The sequence below is a fragment of the Vulpes lagopus genome, chromosome 13 (genome assembly GCF_018345385.1).
Source record: "Vulpes lagopus strain Blue_001 chromosome 13, ASM1834538v1, whole genome shotgun sequence".
Taxonomy (NCBI): domain Eukaryota; kingdom Metazoa; phylum Chordata; class Mammalia; order Carnivora; family Canidae; genus Vulpes; species Vulpes lagopus.
In genome coordinates this window covers 40,186,077-40,205,546 of record NC_054836.1, presented here as the reverse complement: position 1 = coordinate 40,205,546, position 19,470 = coordinate 40,186,077, and the positions used below count along the sequence as shown (strand labels likewise).

General features: G+C 54.6%; 1 protein-coding gene across 1 annotated transcript; it reads right to left on the bottom strand.

Annotated features, from left to right (window-relative positions):
* Nucleotides 1-10,160: 10,160 nt before the first annotated feature.
* EVX1 (even-skipped homeobox 1) lies at nucleotides 10,161-13,625 on the bottom strand. Its single transcript, XM_041727398.1, has 3 exons — nucleotides 13,199-13,625; nucleotides 11,365-11,612; nucleotides 10,161-10,706 (listed from the first exon to the last, which is right to left on the bottom strand). Exons 1-3 carry the CDS (start codon nucleotides 13,623-13,625, stop codon nucleotides 10,161-10,163), a joined length of 1,221 nt encoding a protein of 406 aa, XP_041583332.1.
* Nucleotides 13,626-19,470: the final 5,845 nt, after the last annotated feature.

Sequence of the window (19,470 nt, the reverse complement as noted above, 5' to 3'; positions counted from 1 at the left end):
AAGGCCCACTTCAGGCTCCCTGCTCAGTGGGGAGTCTGTTCCTCTCTCCACCCCTCCCCCTTGATGGTGCTCTACCTCTCAAATAAATAAAAATTTTTTTTTACAAAAAAAAGTAAGGAACAAATTAGCTAAAAAGAATCTCCTAGGGGGATCCCTGGGTAGCTCAGCAGTTTGGCGCCTGGCTTTGGCCCAAGGTGTGATCCTGAAGTCCCAGAATCGAGTCCCATGTCAGGCTCCTTGCACGGAGCCTGCTTCTCCCTCTGCCCGTGTCCCTGCCTCTATCTCTCTGTGTCTCTCATGAATAAATAAAAAAAGAATCTCCTAGTTTACCTCGTATCTCTAGGTACCCTCCCCTGGACTTTTTCCAAATCTTCCAGTCTATTTTCTTTCCATTCTGCTTCCTTTTCCTCTTTTCCTCATGGCAGTTACTCTGCTTGCCCTTCCTACACTCTTTCACACAGCTTTGCAAGAAAAAATGAGTGACATTGAAATAGAAAGTCTAGATGAAGAAATAAGTGCTAATTGTATCAGAAGAATGATGCAATTCTGTTCTGCACCTGGTTAGCTCAGCTGGTAGAGCATGTAGACTCTTGATCTCAGGGTTGTGAGTGCAAGCCCAATGCTGGGTGTAGAGATTACTTAAAAAGAACAAAACAACAACAAAACAAACTCAAAAACCCAGGTGCTGTCCTAAGGTCTTCATATATATAAAGTTGTATAATCTTCACAACAACCTTATGAGACAGGGTCTGTGGGCAGTAGCCATGTAGATAGCTCCCAGTGATCCCTGACTCCTGGCTTTGATACCTCGTATATTCCCCTCTCTTTGAGTGTGGGCTGGATTAGTGACTTGCTTCTAACCAATATAATACAGCAAAAGTGACGGAATGTCACTTATAAAGATTAGGTAACAAAAAGACTGGCCTATCTTGAGCTTGCTTTCTCTCTCTTTCTCTCTCAACTCTTTCCAGTATGCATGTACTGCCTGTTTATTCATCCTCTGAAAAACCTGCTACCATGTTGTGAGCTACTCTATGGAGAGGTCCACACTGCAAGAAACTGAAATAAGCCCTTAACCAACAGTCAGTGAAGTACTGAGGCCTTCAGTCAAAAAACCCACGAGCAAGAAATTGAATCCTGCCAACAATCACATGAGTGAAGTTGGAAGCCAATCCCCCACTCACCCACCCCACCTGAGCTTTAAATGAGACCACAGCCTCAGTGGACTGAGTTTGAGCCAGAGACACCCAGCTAAAACTGTAAAAATATTCCCACCCACAGAAATTGAGATGTTTATTGATTTAAGCTACTGACCTCTGGGGTAACAGCAAGAGGTAACTACTACAGGCTTATTGTTGTCATCTCTATTTTGCAGATAAAAGAACTGTGTCTCAGAGAGATTAAGAAACTTTTAATGGTATAAGCTTGTAAGTGGCAGATTGGGAATTTATTTATTTTTATTTTTATTTGCATTAGATTGGGAATTTAAACCCAGGAACTCTGGTTCCAGAATCCACGCTTTTTGAGTTGCTTGAATGATTTAAGTTTTAATAAATAGATGTCAAAATGCTTATATTTTATATTTTACATAATGTAAAGCTGTTGATGCTAAAGATGTACAGGCTCTAAATCAAGTAAGAGATGAGTTCTCTTTTGCCACGGTTCCTATCGAAGCAAATATATTTCCTACCATAAAATCACCCGAGCCACAGTTGGCATCACTGAGTTCTTGAGGAAAGTACAAACTAGTTGTAATACATTACAAACACAATCAAAGCCACATCAACACCAAGTTGAAGGACAACAAAGATATTGTATAAACCTAAGTCTGGTATTGGCCATATACCAGGTGCTTAGTAAATATATATTGGTTCATTCATTGGGCTAAACTGCTCACTGAATGTCCATCAGAGAAATTGGAGATTGGCTTTTTGAAAGGCAGAGTGGAGTTGCAGTCCTTAAAACAGACACACAAGTCCTTCCTGCCTCCTACACTAGCCACCCTTATCTAATGCATGGATAATAACACGTGGAGAGCATTGAACAGTGAATGGCATGTGACAAGTATTCCACAAATGTTAGCTCTCCAACCTTACTGCCTAGCACCACAGATCTGGTCTCTGGACTTTACAAGAAAAGGCCGAGAAAGGTAGGAGTCACAATAACTGCTAATCTAAAGAAAAATCTCAGTGGATTACCCCCTGCTTTGCTTGAGCCCAGACACCCATCAGCCAGAAGCATGAAGAGTTCCAGCCCAGCAGCTGAGTTCCCTGTTTGGTGGACTCAAAAAGTGAGACATTTTGGGAATGAGCTAAAGAGTAGAACTCTACTGAAACAAGATATAAGTAGAAAATTGGGAATAATAGATGCATAAGTCATAGATCTACTCAAATTCAGAGATCCCTCACCTTTTGCTCACTGTCAAACCACTAAAGGAGTCCAGGAGAGGACATTCTATCAGGGAACTACTTCCATGTTTATCCTCACTGACCTTCTTGCCATCTCAGCAAGATCTATACTTCTGAGTCCTTTTCCCTTTGCTCTACAGTTTCTCTACCCTACACATACACACACATTCTATTTACTCTCGCTGCCAAGTTCTTTCTTCCATATCTTCCTTTATGAAATATTCTATCTGGGGATGACATACACAAGAATATACAAATTGATATTCTGCTCTCACAGTTTAAAAATGCACACAGCGCAGAGGCACGCAGTAGGCCCTCAAATGTTCGCTGAATAAAATCCTTCTGGAGTGAATCCTCCCAGGCTGGATGGAGACAGTATCTGACCAGGTAGGTGCTCAGTTCCCTAACTCTAGTGAAAGCTGGAGGAAAGAAGAAGAAATATCATACATCATCTCTATCAAGCCCTATCTCCTCCCTATTCTATAGGGTAGGAATATGAAGCTAGGAAAATAATGTAATACACATCACAACAGCTATTTAGAAACCGAGCCCAAGCTAGAAACCCCGTGGTCTGTCTTCCCATCCAGTGCTATTCACTTGTGGGTACAAATGCCCCTAACTTCTCAGGGGTGTGGTTTTGTCAGGCCTGGGAAGCAGCAGATAGTCTCAAAGGGGGACCCTGGATTCAGACCCAGGCCTCCATTTCTGACCTCCAGCAGACTACTGGCAGGGTTTAACATCCACATTTCATTAGGGCTTTCTATCCAGCACAGCAAGGGTGCGGGCCGTGCTGACTTTAGGTAGAAACATCCTGAAAGGGGGCCTAGACCTTCCCTCTCCTCTACCCCAGGGCTACCTGCAGGTTATTATTGCCACCTTTCCTCTGGCTCCAGCAAGCTGAGCCGGCTCTGGTGCAGGTCCCTGCAACTCGGCTCCCAGCGCCTTGATGAGGCGTGTTTAATCTTCCACCCGGATTATTTAACCTCCGCATCCTTGTTAACAAACAGCCATTATTAACGAGATGAGAGACCACATGGGGTGGGCTTCTACAGACAATGCGCGCTCCCTTGGCCTTTCTGCAAGCAAATTCATAATCCTCAGCGACTCAGCCGCCCGAGCCCTCCTGCGAGGCCCGAGAGGGAGTCAAGAAATCGTAGAAAGCGTGGATCTGGACCCTTAACCGTGACCCCGCGCCTTCAGGATCCGGGGTCTGCGAGGCGGAGCTGTACCTCTCCCTTCTTTCCCTGCCTCCCTCGCTCGCTCGCTCGCTGTCCCAAGGGATTGCTACAGTGCGTTATAAATTTTACCTTTCCAGTGTGCAGGAGAGGCGAGAAGAGGCTGTGTCCCAGCTCCGGGCCGGCCTGTCCCCGAGGACACCAATTAAAGGCACTAATTGGACAGCAATACATCAAAGTCGCTCCCGGGAGTGGGTCCTCAGAGCGCCAGGAATCCATTAGTTGGGCTTTTGTTTCAAAACACAGAAATACAGAGGAAGAAAAAAACCACCTCGACGCGGATGGGAGTGGCGCGTGTGCTGTACCGCATGGACTCCGCTCTGTGTTCGCTGGGAGCCTCTCTCTCTCTCTTCTCTCTCTCTCTCTCTCTCCTCTCTTACTCCAGGCTCGGTCCATCGAATGATCTTTCCTGCTTCTCTGTTCCGACCCACCTCACTTTACATCCCTAAAGAGCGCCGCCTAGAAAAGGTTCTCTCTTCCCTGGACCCGCGCGCACACAGGGCCGGTGTAGACGCTGCACACGGTTACACCTAAGCGCGCCTGTACCGAGTCCGGAAACACCAACTCACCTCCCCGCGCACCTTGTTCTGGGTCTTTACCTAACTGGGCTGAGGAAGGGGAGGTAGACACCTCGGGGAGGCACGCGTCGCCTCAAAGTTCGTGGCGGCCGTCTTGGCTGCCCCGGGTTCTCGTGAGGCTGCGGGGACGCCTGCGGGAGGGGGCCCCGGGAGGGGTGACATCCGGATACCGGGAGGGGGAAGGAAAGGGCTCTTCTCTGCAAAACCTGGACGCTGCTCACGGGCCCCGAGGGCACCCAGGAAAGCCGGCTCGGGGAGGGCGGGGCGCAGGCCCCGGAGGACCTGAAGTGACCCCCAGGGCACTGGGGACTTTCCGTCTGGGGACCCCAAGGACGAGGGGCCTTGCAGAAATGTGGCCCCTTCCCCGCGGTCGGCTCGGGAGGCTCAGCTGCCAGGGTCCAGAAGCCCCCAGGCACCCCCGCAAGGCCCGCGGAGCTCCGCGGCCGAGCAAGACCCGGTCCCACCCCGGCGAGGCCGAGCGCCCAGCACAAAGCGGAGCACCCTGGGGTCTGCGTCCGCGGGGCTGCAGCGACCCGGGGTGCCCGACCTCGGGCCCCCTGGGCAGCCGCCGGGGCCGGGGAGGGCGGGACCTCACCCTGGGGCGGGGGCTCCGAGGGCCCTGCTGGGCTTCCCGCCCCACCTGAGCGGGCGAGCTGGGCCGGCCCGGGGCCGCGCAGCCAAGGCGCAGGCTGGAGCGGCCGGACCTGGCCTCACCTGGACCGCGGGGAGACCGGCCGCAGAGCCCCGGGCGCCCCGCGTGCTGCGGGGGGCCGCGCCCGCTCCCTTCCCTCGAGGAGCCGGATTGGAATGACTGCTTTTGATCCCATTTGTTACTAACCCCGGCATTTGTTTTCCATTTTATAAACGCTTCTCTTTAAGTAATTGTCCCTGTTAACAGCGTATACCTTTCAGCAGCCCTCACTGCGCTATAAATAATCTCGATGAAGATGCAAGGATATGACTTTCACAAGATTGGACAATTGATTCAATCTGTGACCCGCGATCGCGAATAATATTGGAAGGCTATTTAAACAGATGAAGGCCTAAATTGTCTTGCTTGTATCTGAATTAATTTCTCATTCATCATCATTATGAAGTGATTGGTCTATCCAAGCTCTTCAGCCTGCTGGAACGGAGCGGGATTTAAATGAGATTGTAACACAATTTAAATGCTTGCCGACTTTAACGAGGCCAATTGAGCAGCTGCAATAAATACAAATATTTTTCTAAACAGCCTTGTTTTAAATAATTACTTAATGCTTTCATGTTATTTTTAAGTGGCAATCTTTCTCCTTCTGCTCCTGCTCAGAATATCACATACTTATTTGCTGAGAAGGCGATTTTTGAAAGGACTTTATGTTTCTGTTTGCTTTGTAGAAGGTAGCATGCTTTTCGTGGTTGGCTTTTTTTTTTTTCTCACTCAGGGTCAGCATTTCGGGGTTCCACAAGTTGGCACACATGGTGCACTGCACCTTGGTTTTCCCCCTAATGCAGTCTGATGTGCCTGCCCTGGCAGAGCCAGGGAGAGGCTAAGTGATGGGAGAAATTTGCCCTTTGGACCAAGTCACATATCCAGATGCATTTAGCAGGATCTAGCAAACGAATCCCAGCGATTGCACTTAGGAATGACACCCCAAAGAGTGGCATCCTTTCTGACTTGTTCTGATGACTATCATCATCTGGAACAAATCAGAATACCAGCGTATCCCAAAGGTGTCCTTTAGGAAGTTCAATCTGCCAGCAGTTTGGCTCCCGTGCAAGTCGACTGGAATGGGTGGAGAAAGGCTGAGGATTTCTTTGTTTAGGGAATAGGCAAAGAAAGAGAACCTGGCTACAAAAATTGGTTGGGGGTGTAGTATTTAGAAGAAATCCCCCCCTTTTTTTGCCCAACCTTCTTTTCCTCCCCCGACTCACTGACTCCTACTCCCTCTCACATTCTGGGGTGATGGTGCATGAAGAAGATGCTAAGAAGGAAAAGCTCTTCTCACTTTGAGAATGCCATCCTCAACCACCCACCGCCGCGACACCCACGCTCTTCCACCGACATATGGTGGCGGGTGTTTCCTCAATTGGGAAATAATGGAGGCAACCGAGCGGGAGAAGCCTGGGGGACAAAAGAATCTTTTAAACTTTGGCCAAAAGGTTGGGTGGGTTGGGGGTGGGGAGACCTGCGACTTGCTGCAGGAGACCTAAGCTCCCATTTGTGGGGATCCATCAGGACCCTGTCCCTTTGGGAAGCCTAAGGTGAGAGGGTGCATTCTGAATCACTTCTCCCTCTGCCTGAGAGGGCGCCGGAGGACTCGACGCCTGAGGTGTGAGGATGCACAGTTAGCGGCTGAGAAAGCAGAACCAATATTGTCACTAGACCAGCCATTCGTGGGGCAGACCACACTGGGGGATGCGATCATATTGCAGGCCAGGGGGGAAAAAATAAAACGGGGACAAGGGTGGAGGAACCAAGTGATTTGCTATGTAACTGGGCAATTTAATGCCAGAGTTAGGGAGCTGCTGGCCGGAATCATTTTGTCTTCGGAGGCTCTGCCGAGCTCATCCTCTTTATCCTGTTGTTTAAAATGAGCATTATCCCAAACATATGCAATGCAATCAGTTTGGTCACACTTACAAGAACACGCTTTAATAAGGCAATCAATCACACGCTAACAAGCCGGCGACGGCCAGCGCTGAGCGTGCACTCCGGCTGCGGGGCGGCTGGTCTTGCCCGGCTGGGAGGACAGCGGCTGAGCGCGGCTCTGCTCTCCCAGGCCCCGCCGGGTCACAATGTGGTTGAGGAGCCCCGGGAAAAGTGTGAAGCCCACTTCAAGAGTGAAGTGTCAGACTTCACAAGGGGTGATGGTGGACTCTGGGCCCCAAAGGGGCCTAGGGGACTGGAGGGGAAGCCCAAACTTGAAGCTCATAGCTGCATGGGACTCTAATAGTTGTGTGAGATCCAGAGCCTCCATTTTCCCACCTGCAAAATGGGGCCAAGATGGGGCAAAGCTAGGTAGAGGCTTTTAGAATGTTGAAAAAAAAATTGTCGTGTCAGCCCTGTAGCTTGTCTTAGCCTTCTTTTACAGATAAGGAGACTGAGGCTGTGGAGTGGCCAATGCCTTCTTCACCGTCATCTCTCGTCCTCCCCCACTTCCCCCAAAATGTAGGTATTGGGCCAGGTGTGGTTGCTGGGTGCAGGCGGGCAAAACCTGTTTTTAGGTGCAGGGGTGGAGAAGGCAGAGCAAGAAGTGGTGCCTAGCGCCAAACCGCAAACCTTGGCAAAAGGGAAATTTCATTATGAAGTAATGAGTAATTCCTCCTGGCAAGATGTATTGTTATATCTTCCACTTCAATTTGGAGGAAGAGAGGCTCAATTACCCAGAAAATACAGTCAATTAAAGGCTGCTGATTGGACACGAGGCCGGATCATCGATCTTGTACTTTCCAATATCGCTGCAGACACCTCATTTTCCCTCCCTATTAACTGAAAATACGCCTGGCATTACGGCAACCCGCAGCCCATTTACCTGTCGCAAGCAATCTTAGCCTGCCGCGAAGTAACCGCGAAATTTGCCTGGGTTTGGCACTGCGAGCCTCCGGGCTGCAAAGGTAGCTACGGAAGGCTGGGGGAGGGAGGTAGTGGTGGAGGAGTGGAGGGAAAGGTGCTGGGAACCTCAGCTCAGGACTTTTCGTGGTAGGAGAGTTTCTCTGGAACCCAAAGAGAGATGGAGGCCCATTAAGGATCCCCCATCTGCCCACTGATACACATTGGCAGAGGACCCTTGGAGTCCATGCAATTCTGAGCTCCCAGCCTCCTCATGACACCCATCTCTCCCCTGCATGTGCAGGACTCAGAGGCAGCCAGCCAGGGTGGCTCTCCTTTGGAACTGAAGATGGTGGTGAGGTGGCTGCTGGAGCACCATCTGTCCCCTTGCCCTGATCAGACAGGAATTCCATTCTTGGAGAGGACTTTCATTTTGAGGACACTCCCATTCCCAAGCCAGGAATCCTCCTCGCTCCTCTCCTTAAACCCTAAGGTACAGACACTGCTTGACCAGCAAACCTAGCTCCCTGCAGTTCTCAAGCTCCACCACCCCACTCCCCACCCTCCACCCCCCATCCACCCCCCCACCCCTGCTGCCTCATTAGCCTCCACTTGGGGTTGGGGTCGAATCAGGATCCACAGAGACCACAGTCCAGGGTTTCCTTTCCTCCAAGGGTTGGAGCAACTGGAGAAGAAAACATTGAAGGGGTGAGCCCCAGGTGGGCCAGTTTGCCATGGAAGGCCCCTAATGTGCACAGAATTAAGAAAACATGCACCTCAGGGCCCCTTGGAGCTTGCCTTCGCCATTTCTGTGCAATAACCGTTTGGAGCCTGCTAATGTCCAACGGGAAGTTTGGGAGGCTGTCTGTGGGTCCATCGTTTGGTTCCTTCTCTACCCAAGTTTAGGATGGTGGCTGAACTAGCAATCAAAGAATCAATGCACTGCCTGCTTCCCAAAACATTAAAATGTTAAAGTGAGAATTATGTCCAGCTTTTATTGCAGTATGGTTAACAAATTGTAACAGCAAATTCTTTAGGCTTCAAAGGAAAACCAAACCAAATTCATTCCCTACAGGAAGAACCACTCCCTCCCAGTCAGAGTGAAGCTTGTTATGGAGGAGTACATGTTCTCCTATCCCCCAAAAACCGGCTGCAAGAATGAGTGTGAGAGTGAGAGTTTGGGAGTGGCTCCCAAACAAACCCTGGTGATGGGGAAAGACAAGGTCCCCAGAAGGGGCCGAAGGCTCCTGCTAGTATCTGAAAGCCAAGCCCCAGTGGCAGCTTGGGAGAAAAATGAGAGGAAGAAGGATGTAAATGCCAACTGCAAAGGGAAGAGCCAGAAAGCTTTTGGTAAAGGGAAGATGAACAAGCAAAGGCTTGAAATAGCCTCTAATTTGCTGGTAGATACTGAAGGATGGAGACCGGGTCCCTGCTCCCTAAGCTCTTCCCTGGGCGCCTTGTTAACAGCTCAACCCTGGGCTCGGTGGCCCAACGCATGGCGATCATTATTATACATTCAACATTCAAAACCCCTCCTCGCACACATGACTTGCTAATCAGGGTGTGTATTGGGCCCAGGGAGATGAGAGACTTGGTAGAAAGCTGCCAAGAGGCCCTGAGGCTTCTGCAGCCTCTCTGCCAATGCTAAACAAAAAGTGGGGGTGGGATGGAGGCAGGAGTAGAGACGGAGTTGCAAGTTGAGAGATATCAGGAAGCTAGGAGAGAGGAAAGAGATCAGGTGCTGGTAGATGCCAGAACCAGAAAATGTGTAACGAGGCTCCAGGAAGGCAAGAGAGCCCCTGGGTTCCCTGGAGGATCAGGATCCTCCGTGACAGTAAATCCCCCCTCACTCTCTCCGCTGGATGGCTGGTGCCACTGCCATCCACAAGCCCCTTGCCCTGCCTTGGGAAAGCTGGCAAAGATTAATCTCTATCTGCTCTGCATACACAGCATTTTGTTCAGAGAGACAGCAATTTCCTTTCCAGTGCTTGGGCTTGGCCTTGGGGTGGGGGTGCGGGGTCCCGGGTGAGGCAGGGGGGTGGGGGTGGGAGGAGGGATTGACCGGCTGCATATCGGTTGCTGTTGCTACTAAATTTGGCTTTGGAGCCACGGCCTCAGCCCCGCTCAGGGGCAACGGGTCCGGTGAAAAACGGAGGGGCCGCCCCAGAGGAAGGTCTCTCGGTCTCCGCGTCCCCATCCCCACTCCTGATCCCCAAACGCGCCCGCCAGGCCGCTTTCCCGGGCGTCCCGATCCTGGAGGCCGAGTCCCTCTCTGGTCCTTTTCGGCCTTCTTTTCCCCCTCGATGCCCTGGGGGCGGGGAGGGGGCGCAGGCTGAGTCCCCGCGGGGGGCGGGGGGAGCCCCCCAACCCACGGGCGTCCTGGAGCCGGCAGCCCGCGGGCGGCCCCTTATCTGGTGAGGGGCACCTCCTCCCTCTGATCCAGCGCCACGGAGGAGGCCTTGCTGAGCACGGAGGGCGCGAAGGTGAGGAAGGAGTCCGAGCGGGAGGTGGAGGCACAGGTGAAGTCCGAGGCGGCGGCGGCGGCGGCGCGGGGCGCCAGCCCGTTGGCCGGGCCGCTGTGGCAGGCGAGGCAGGAGCAGGGGCCGCCGGCCGCCGCGCCCAGTCCGTGAGCCGGGCCCGGGTAGAGCGGCGGGTGGCGGAAGGCGCACAGCAGTTCGGGCCGCGGGTAGGGCTGCGAGAGCACGCGGAAGGTGTCGAGCGGGCGCAGCGGGCCGCTGAAGGGCGAGGCGGCGGCGGACGCGGCGGACGCGGCGCCCAGGCCCACGGGCGAGTAGTAGGGTAGCGGCAGGTGCGACGGGAAGGGGTAGGGCAGGCCGCCCGCGGCCGCCGCGTGGCTCATCATGTACGTGTAGAAGGCGGGGTCGGCCGGGTGCGGCCACGTCATGGCCAGCCGCTGCCGTTTGTCCTTCATGCGCCGGTTCTGGAACCACACCTGGGGGGGGGGGGGAGGAGCAGGTTCGGCGGCGGCACGGCCCGAAGCGCAGAGCCCAGAAGTCCTGCCCCGCTGCAGGGTAGGATGCGGGTAGCGCAGGGAAGAGCCGCGGCAGAGCCCCCGGCGGGGGGAGCGGGGGGGGGGGGTGGCGCATCCCACCAGCACCACCACCACCACCTGGAGCTGGAATCCCGTACGGAGAGGTTCGGGGAGTGGCTTCAGTCTGCGTCCCTCCTTCCCTCGGCCACGCGGCCGGGACCCCTGGGGTGCCAGAGCCGGTGGTGGTGCGCAAAGGAGTGAGGTAGACTAAGATCTCAGCCCGTCTGAGGCCGCAGGCGGCGGTTCCCCGGAAACACCTCCCCTTCCAGCCGCGCGCTCTCGGGGCAGAGGCACCCCATTGCCACTGTGTATTTGGCTAGAAAAGGGACAGAGGCAACCGAACGCCAGCAGTTCCTGCTTAGGTACTGTGGGAAAGGTAAATCTGCACACACCTGGTGCCTGCACCAGACCTGGACACCCCCAGCCTAGCCACCACGTGGGCAGGGAGACCCCAGGCCCTGATTCTTGGCTCAGGATTTAGGGAGTGGACAGTCGGTATTTACTTCCTGCTGAGTGGGCACACCCCTTCTCCCCTGTGGCCTGTCGCCAGAGCTCATACCTTGATGGTGGTTTCCGGAAGGTTTAGGGCGGCGGCCAGCTCGCATCTCCGAGGCCTGGACACATAGTTCTCCCTGTAGAACTCTTTTTCCAGCCGGGCAATCTGCTCCCGGGTGAAGGCTGTGCGGTAGCGGCGCATCTGGTCACTGGCGCTGCAGGCCAGGGTGCCCTGGGAGCTGCTGCTGCTGTTGCTCTTGGGGGCTTCACTGCTGCTGTTTGGACTGCTGGCCAATGCCTCTGAGCTGGGCCCTGTGTGGGGAGCCCAGAGCACATGCACACACAGAACACACAACAGACACACAAAACACTGCTGATGTGGGGCTGTAGGCCCAGTGTGCATGTGGATGGTGGGGTAGAAAGGCACCCCCCTCCTCTCAGTAGCCTCAGTTTCTGCCTCCGTTGGGGCACAGGAGACTTTGAGAACACGGGAAAAGAGGGATGGGGTCTCACCATTCAGATGAGCACAAAGCAGCCCTCAGGCCTGGCTGGACTGCTGTTTGGGAGACCTCTCTTAAGGCCTGCTGGGTACAGGAACCTCAGCCACCTTGGCCACCTGCCCTGAGACACAGACGAGATGCAGACTCTCTGAGCTTTCTGCCCACCATAGGCAGGACTGGACAAGGATGTGCATAAGTGACAGACTAGTTGAAATGCACCTTTGTGCTGAAGTGTAGTGAGCTCTGGGTCTTAGTGCATTGTAGGATACTGCACACAGGCTGGGTCCTTGCTTTTGTGTGGGCCAGGCTGCCAGTGTAGGTGTGGGAATGTGTACTAGGTTGCACCCGTTGCAGGGATGGCATAAGAGTGTGTGTATGAATATCATTATTACCTTGGTATATTTGAGTGGCATATGGTTTCTGAGGGCATGCTATGGTTAGGAAATCTGGGTTGAATGGACAAGATGGTAATGAGTGATGTGGGTGCTCAACCAGGTGTTGGCTGCCCGGGCAAGAAGTGGTATTTCTTACATACCAGGGTCTTCCCATCTACCCCCATAGCTTTGTGGAAGAGTGTCTGCTGGTGGGCTCTCCCTCCTACTAGCTTTCCACCCCCCTCTGGGGGACTCCCTGCCTGGCCACCTCCCCCACAAACTAGCCCCTGATCAGGGAGGGGTTCTCCAAGTGAAAGCAGTGTGACAGCATCCCTTTTGGATCTAACCCAAGGAAGGGTGGGGCTTCTGCCCCCTGCAGCTCCTTTTCCTTTGGGTGGAGAAGTGGGACTGGGAAGGAAAGGGGAATGGGGGAGGGCCAGAGCTCTGCCTTTTCAAATGCAACCGGAGACCAAAGGCAATTAGATCATTGGGACCATTTCCGACCTGGCGCCACGGAGCCCGGGAAGTGACAAGGTAATTTGGACCTCTGACCGACGTGCAAACTGGTCGGAGGGCCGCAGCACCCAGGCAGCCCGAGTCAGCCGCGGTTTTACGGTCCTTTATGGACTCCGGGCTTCCGCGCCTGGATGCGCCTTACACCCCGCCAGCCACAAACTGCCCCGACCCGCGTTTGATCTCGCCCACGCCGGGGAAGGTGTCTTGCCCGGAGCAGTTGAAGCAGTGCCACAAAACTCTAGGGGGTTGGGGTGCACTTTGAATCCCCCTCAAGCCCAGGGCTTGCGTCTCCCTCCTCCCGCAAAGCACAGCTGTCACCCTCGGTCCCGCCAATGCCAGAGCACAGAAGGAGACCCCCGCCAGGGCGCAGATATCAGGGGAGAGTTGCTCAGGTGGGTCCCCCCAGCCACCCTGCCCTGGGGGAAAGGAGTGCCTTCCTCCCCTCCAGAGCTGAAGTGCAAGGTGGGCGCGGTGGGAGGCCCGGGGAGAGAAGGGGCGCGGTGGCTACCTTTGCTGTGCTGGTACTCGGCGTTCCCCGTGGCGCAGTCCGGGGTGCAGCTCACCTCGATTTCTTCATAGAAATCCGACTCGGTGTCCGAGCTGCTAGGTTGCCCCTGAGCCGAGAGGCTGTCGGCGGAGGACACTGGAGGTCCGGGGCCAAGCACCGCAGCTCCGGCTGCCCGCGGCTCAGCGCCCGGCCCCGCAGCGCTGCCTGCTAGTCCGTCCACCGGCTCCTCCTCCAGGCCTCCCCCGCCGCGCTCCCGGGCGGCCGGAGGACCGGCCCGCGGGCTCAGGCAACCACGGGGCACCATCTTCTCGGGCGGCTCCGGCAGTGGGCTGCCCACGGCTTCGGACAAATTGGAGACCCTCTTGCCAACCAGAGTACCAAGCTGACCCGCATCCAGAAACATAACCATGTCCTTTCGGCTCTCCATCCCGGGGCCCGCCGGAGGGGGGAGGGAGTAAGCCCCAAGTGACTCCTAGCCCCCGGCTCCCCGGTCCCCAGCGGTCGGACAGATCTTGGCTGCGGGAGGGAGAGAGAGAGAGGCCAGGCGACTGGGCGGGCGCGGAGCGGCCGGAGTGCGATGTCGACGGTGACGGCGGTGGTGGCGGTGGGGAGCTGGGGTCACCTTGTGATGCGAGCGCTCCTCTGTGCCGCACCGCCTCTGGGAGGAAGCCCCATTGCCCTCTTCTTTCTAAGCTGTCATCCTCCTGCTGCAATCGTCATTACAGTACCGCTGGTGACGCCACTCGGCGAGCGCAAGTGGATAAATAGAAACGTCTGCCACAGCGAAGATGAAAGGAGACCCGCAGCTAATGGCTCGGCAGTGATGCGCCAGGTGTGGGCCTCGCTCGAATGGGGAGGAGAGTGTGAAAACAGACAGAGAGACACACACACTGAGACAGGGAGACACCCAGGCAGAGGGCATGCAAATGGAATTCCGCAGAAAGAAAAAGAGAGCTTAACGCGCTCGGCGAGTTCCGCAGGAGCTGCGGGACTCGGTAATTGAATAAGCTTCTGATTTTCTTTTTTTTCCTGATTGTTGTTTTGGCTTTTGTTTTCTTAACTTGGTGCCTTGATCTAACACTGATGAGAGAATCCATAACTGCATTTTAAAAGTGTGAAGGCCGACTCACAAGCCTCGCTTCTCTCGTCATTATTACAACTGGCTGTCCTGGCGAGCTAACCTCCTAGGGGCTCCAAAGTCTTTTTTACAAGCTACCGAAAAACATATTCCCTCCTCCCACCGCTCAGTTGCCTGGAGAGCTTGAGCCTGGGGTATCCTCTCTTCCTCCTCCCACCCTCTACCCCCAGATGTCTCCTTCCTCCTGGAAACCAAGAGAACTTTGCTATTTTTCTTCCCGAAGGAGCAGGAAATAAATGCCTTAATATTTTTTCTTTAAGGGCTTGTCTTAGCTGCTGACTCCAAATGTTTGCTGATTTTTTTTTTTATTCCCCTTCCCCCATCTAGGTGGCCTTAAGCTCTCCACAGCTCGGCTTGACCTCCGGGTGGCTATTCGTAGAAGAAATCGTTTTCCCATTTGCTTGGGCCTCGCCTGCACTTCAGGTATGTAGGGTGGGGAGAGGTTCTACGAGTGGCCTTTTTTCTTTTCTTGTCCATATTTTAAGGTATTCGTTCAGAGTCAACGAATTCCTCTGGAAACAGGTTTTGCGAGTGAAGAGGCACTGAGAAATGCGGCCCCTATGACCGCAGTGCCAGAGGCTGCTCACTGGGAAACCGTGCCGTTCTCACCCAGTAACTGGGGGTAGGGGTTGAGAGTGCCCCAGCACACGGCATGGGGGTTCACCGAGCTTTGGCACACAGGGTTCTCCCCCAGTTCCTGCCCACGGGCTTCAGTGGCACTGAGGGTAGAAGAGAGCCGTCACCAAAAATGCCCTGAAATAGCAAGTGACTAGGGGCACTCCTAAATATTTGAGGACAGAAAGGGAACCTCTAGGGCAGGGCTGGGGGAAGTTTGGAGTGCTTGGTGTCTTTGGGAGACCTTCTCAGGTCTCCTTCCAGGGAAGGTCTGACAACCCATTAGGAAACTGACCCCTCCTTGCCAGCTCTCAGCAGCGGGCTGGGGCCAGACCGCCATGGGCGGCCAGGTCTCTCCCCACTTTGCTGTGGGCAGAAGGTAGGCCCCTTCTCCCCTGTGCTATCCCTAAAACTCTCTTTTCTCTGTCTCTCCCCAGAGCTCCTAGCTCTCAGCCATCTGGGCTGCCCCCTGCACCCCGCCCTTCTCCAAGTCCCAAGGCAAAAGCCCCCATTTCTGAGATTCTAAAGAAAAGTCTATCACTATCTTTTTTGTCTTGTTCTATCTCCTACTTTGTTCTCCTCCTCCTTTCTCTTTCTCTACTCTTCTCTCCCTTTCCCCTGCCTCAATCTTAGCCATCGGTGGGCTTGTGGAGGTCGTGGAGGAAGCAAGGGATTCAGGCAAGACAAAAGTTATCTTCTCACTCCTGCTTTCTACTTCCCCTCTTCAATCAGAAGATGCTCATTAACCTCGCCTGGGGTGGAGGTGGGGGGCGGGCAGGGGGATCCGGAAGGTAACGTGGGCATAAACATCTCCACTCCCGGGGACTCCCAAAGCCACCATCTGCTGAGCACTGCTAGTTCAAAACTCCTAGGGACTATTCTAAAGGTGACAGGAGCGACTGGGACTGGAGGGGATCAAACCCTAGAACCTTTTGCTGCGTCGCAGAGTTGTCCTGGGTTTCTGTCACGCCCTGCCCTTCCCAGCCAGTAGCCGGAGCCAGAGGGAGCACCTGGCTTACTCTTTCTTTCCTGTCAAAGTCGAGCCCGCAGAGCCCGTGTTGGAGCTGCCTCGGTTGGGCCCTTCCTGCACCGAGCCTGAGCCTCGCCCACCCTCTGCTCCCCCACCCCCGTCCCCGCCCCCCGCCTCCTCCTCCGCCCCCCGCCCCCCTGAGCCTGCCGCCTTCTCACCGCCGCCCCCGCTGCGCTCACCTCCTCCGGGCCGGGTCCGCGCTGGGACTCCCTGCTCCCCGCCCCGCCCCCAGCTTTGCATTCAATGGGAGTGCTCCGCGTTTGATCCTCTTTTCCTCTGGGTTTTCCCTGCCAGATGAAAGCCGAGTAGGATTGAGAGATCAAGAGGTACCACTTGAGTCTCCTTCCTGGGTCCGGCCCACCCAAGCGGGGCTTCCCCGGCTGTCCCGGGAAGGAAGGAGGCTCCAGCGGGGCCTCAGCCTCTTCGGGTGGGGGGCTGCCTCCCCTGGGCTGCGGATCTGAAGCTTCAGGGACGCCCCCTCCGCCCCATCCCTCTCTGTGCTTCTACCTCTGCCCTTTCAAAGCAGCCTCAATCCCACCACCACCTCCCCGCCCTCCTCCCCAAGTCTCTGGGGACCTATTGCACCCTCTGGCATAGGGGGAAAAAACAAAAATGTTTAACCAAATGTCACTTCTTCCAAAAGCATCCTGTCGTCAACATCAGATGAAGAGAAGTCGAATTTTTAACAAGAGGAAGAAAGGGGGGGTGGTGCTGAATAAGAACACAATTTGTTTAGCCTTTTTGTATAGGGGGAAGGACTATTTTAATAGCATCGTTATCACTGTATCATGAAGGTTATTCCCGACGACACTGAGAAGAAAGGTAAATTCGCAAAGGGAGTGAAGTCCGCGGGCCCGCAGAGGCCTGGGAAACCCCACGAAAGCGGAGAGGGGGTGATAGCAGCCTAAGTGGGGTCCGGCCTGGGCTCCCACTGCTTCTCACCTCCCCTCGCAGGGAAGACCCTCTTCCTCCACCGCCCAGGGCCTGCTGTCCCCTCCCCCCGCTGGGAAAACGGGTTTAGGTCCAGCCGGCTCGTCTCCGATTGAAATTCTCTGGACTTCAAAAGCTCGAGGCTCCGCTTCCGCCCGGGCTGGGCTGGGCCGGGGGGTGGGTGGGAACCCCCGGGGAGGAGACGCGGAGATAAGATGCGCGGCTTGTGTTAAATGGAATCGGAAGCCGGGCTTGGGTCACCAGACGCGTTGATCCGCTGGAGCCGCTACGCTTCCCCCCAAAAAACCCCCCGGCTCCCGAGAGCAACGGCAGGGGGTGGGGAATGCCTCGGTGGCCTTCGGACCCCGCTTGGGTGCGGTGGTCTGCCGCCCCGCCCGAGTTATCTGCATCAGACAGATGCGGGGCCTCCCGGCGGCGGGCGCACGTCCCGCCCGAAAGGAAGGGGCGAAGGCTTCCGAAAGCTGGTTTGGCTGCTTCGGTGCCAGCGAAATTTTGATCAGGAAAAATTATTTTTGCTTCTCACTTCGGTAAAACCCAAGAACAAAGGGAGCTTGCTTTTAAACAATAAGCGTTGCCCAACTGTCGTGGATGTTGATCTTGGGCCCTTGTCATCCAGGCCGTGTCTCCGGCTTGGACATCGGAGTTCCCGCGTGGCTGGGTCTCCGACGCCGGAATCATGGGGGTGAGGGGACTTCTGGGGTTGGTCCCTGTCTTGTCCCCTTGCAGCTGCCAACGCCCACGTGGAAACCCAAAGCGCAGAAGCACCGCGGAGCGCGCCCCTCCAGGAGCGAGGTCCCCTCTCGATCTCAGACGCCCAGAGGTCCGGATGCCAGAGGATCACACCTAGTCCACTTCCCCCAACCTCTCGCCCACCCCACAGAGGGAGTCCCTGGCGCACTAGCTTGCATGGCGGACCACAGAACAGCTTCTCCTGCAGGGAGAACATGCAGCTTCTGGAACTCTGGTTTAGACAAGTGCCCCTTCTCTCTGCACCTCCCAGAGGGAAGGGCCAGGAGTCTGGGACAGAAAACTGGATACTTTCTGCCCACTGCTCCTTAGGTCCCTGGAGCCAGCCAGCCCTGCAGCGGCTCTCGCATCTACTCCTGTTAGCCCCAGGTTCCTATAGGTCTTAGGTGGCTTTCCCACCCTGAGCTTCAGACAACTGCCTGAGCAGCCCACGCTCACGGCTTGCCCATCCCAGGGCTGGAGGACCCAGGGCAGTCAGTATGGGAGGCCTGAGGACCTCCACAAGCTTAAGGCTTGCTTCTGCCTCAAGCCACCAACTGGAAGGTTTCCTTTTCTCGTGGAGGACCAATTCCCCAACACCCAGCAACCAAAGCTCAGGTATACCTCTCCTCCCACCCTGGCAGAGATAGTATGAGTTTTTCCTTCACCATTACTATCCTAAAATTTCCTTTCATTACAAGCCCATTTCTTGTTTAATCTACCCAACATTCCTTTAAAAGTCTTCGACGTGCCTTAGTGCCTTTTCTCCCACAGTGATAAGGTAACCAGTGGTCTTGACTCAAATGGGCCTGGCTGAGTACAAAACACTAGACCGGCCAGTCTCTCCCTGGCCTTCAGGGATGCCTAAACACCCAACAGTGCCTTAACTCTCTATAAAGCAATCCTCCACAAGCCTCCTGCCCCTTCTGGGATGTAGGTAGGACCAGGGGCCCCTCAGAGAGGTTGCCACTTGTCTTCAGAACCGAAAGGCTCAGAGCCCACATTTCTGGACTGCTCTCACTCTGCCTCATCCATGATTTCCCAAGAGGGCAAAGAGAAACCCTATCTGGAAATCTGGGGACCCCACATGATCAGAGTAATCACTGTTCTAAGCATTTCAGCTACATTAGCTCTTTCCACCCTCACAACAAGCCTGAAGAATATAATATAAATCATCCCTCTTTTGCAGCTGAGTGATCTGAAATGCAGAGAGAAGGCCCACATATAACTGACAGTCAAGACTGAACTCCTATCCCTCTGGCCTCAAGTCCACACTCACAACAACTGGAGCTACTAGAAAATACCAAGCATTGCATTCTGAGTCTTTCTTTCCAAGAACTCCACTTGTGGTTTTTGCCAAGGCCTTTTTTCCTCCTCCTCACTCCCTAAGAATTCATTGGGATTGGGAGAAGTGGGGGTAGGGTGTCCAACTAACATCTGGCCATTCATTCTGACCATGAAGAAGAGTAAAGATAAAAAAAAAAAGTTCATTTGGAAATGTATCCTGGGGAAGGCCTCCAGGTCTTGCCCTCTTTTTAAGACAGGGATCAGAGGCTGAGTGGGGATTGTGTATGCACTCACAGGGAGGCTGCAGCCATCCTTAGGACAGTTGTGGTAGGAGAGCCTAAGTATCCTGCCCTGAGCACAGGGGAAGAGTTTTCAGGTGTGAGTTCCAAAATACCAGGAAGATAACTTCAGCAAGTGATTCTGGAGACCCTAAGAGACAAAGTCCAGTCCCTCTGTGATCATAAAAATCCACTGAGGCCCTGAGCATCCATCTGGAAAGGGGGGCAAAACTCACTAGAGTTATAC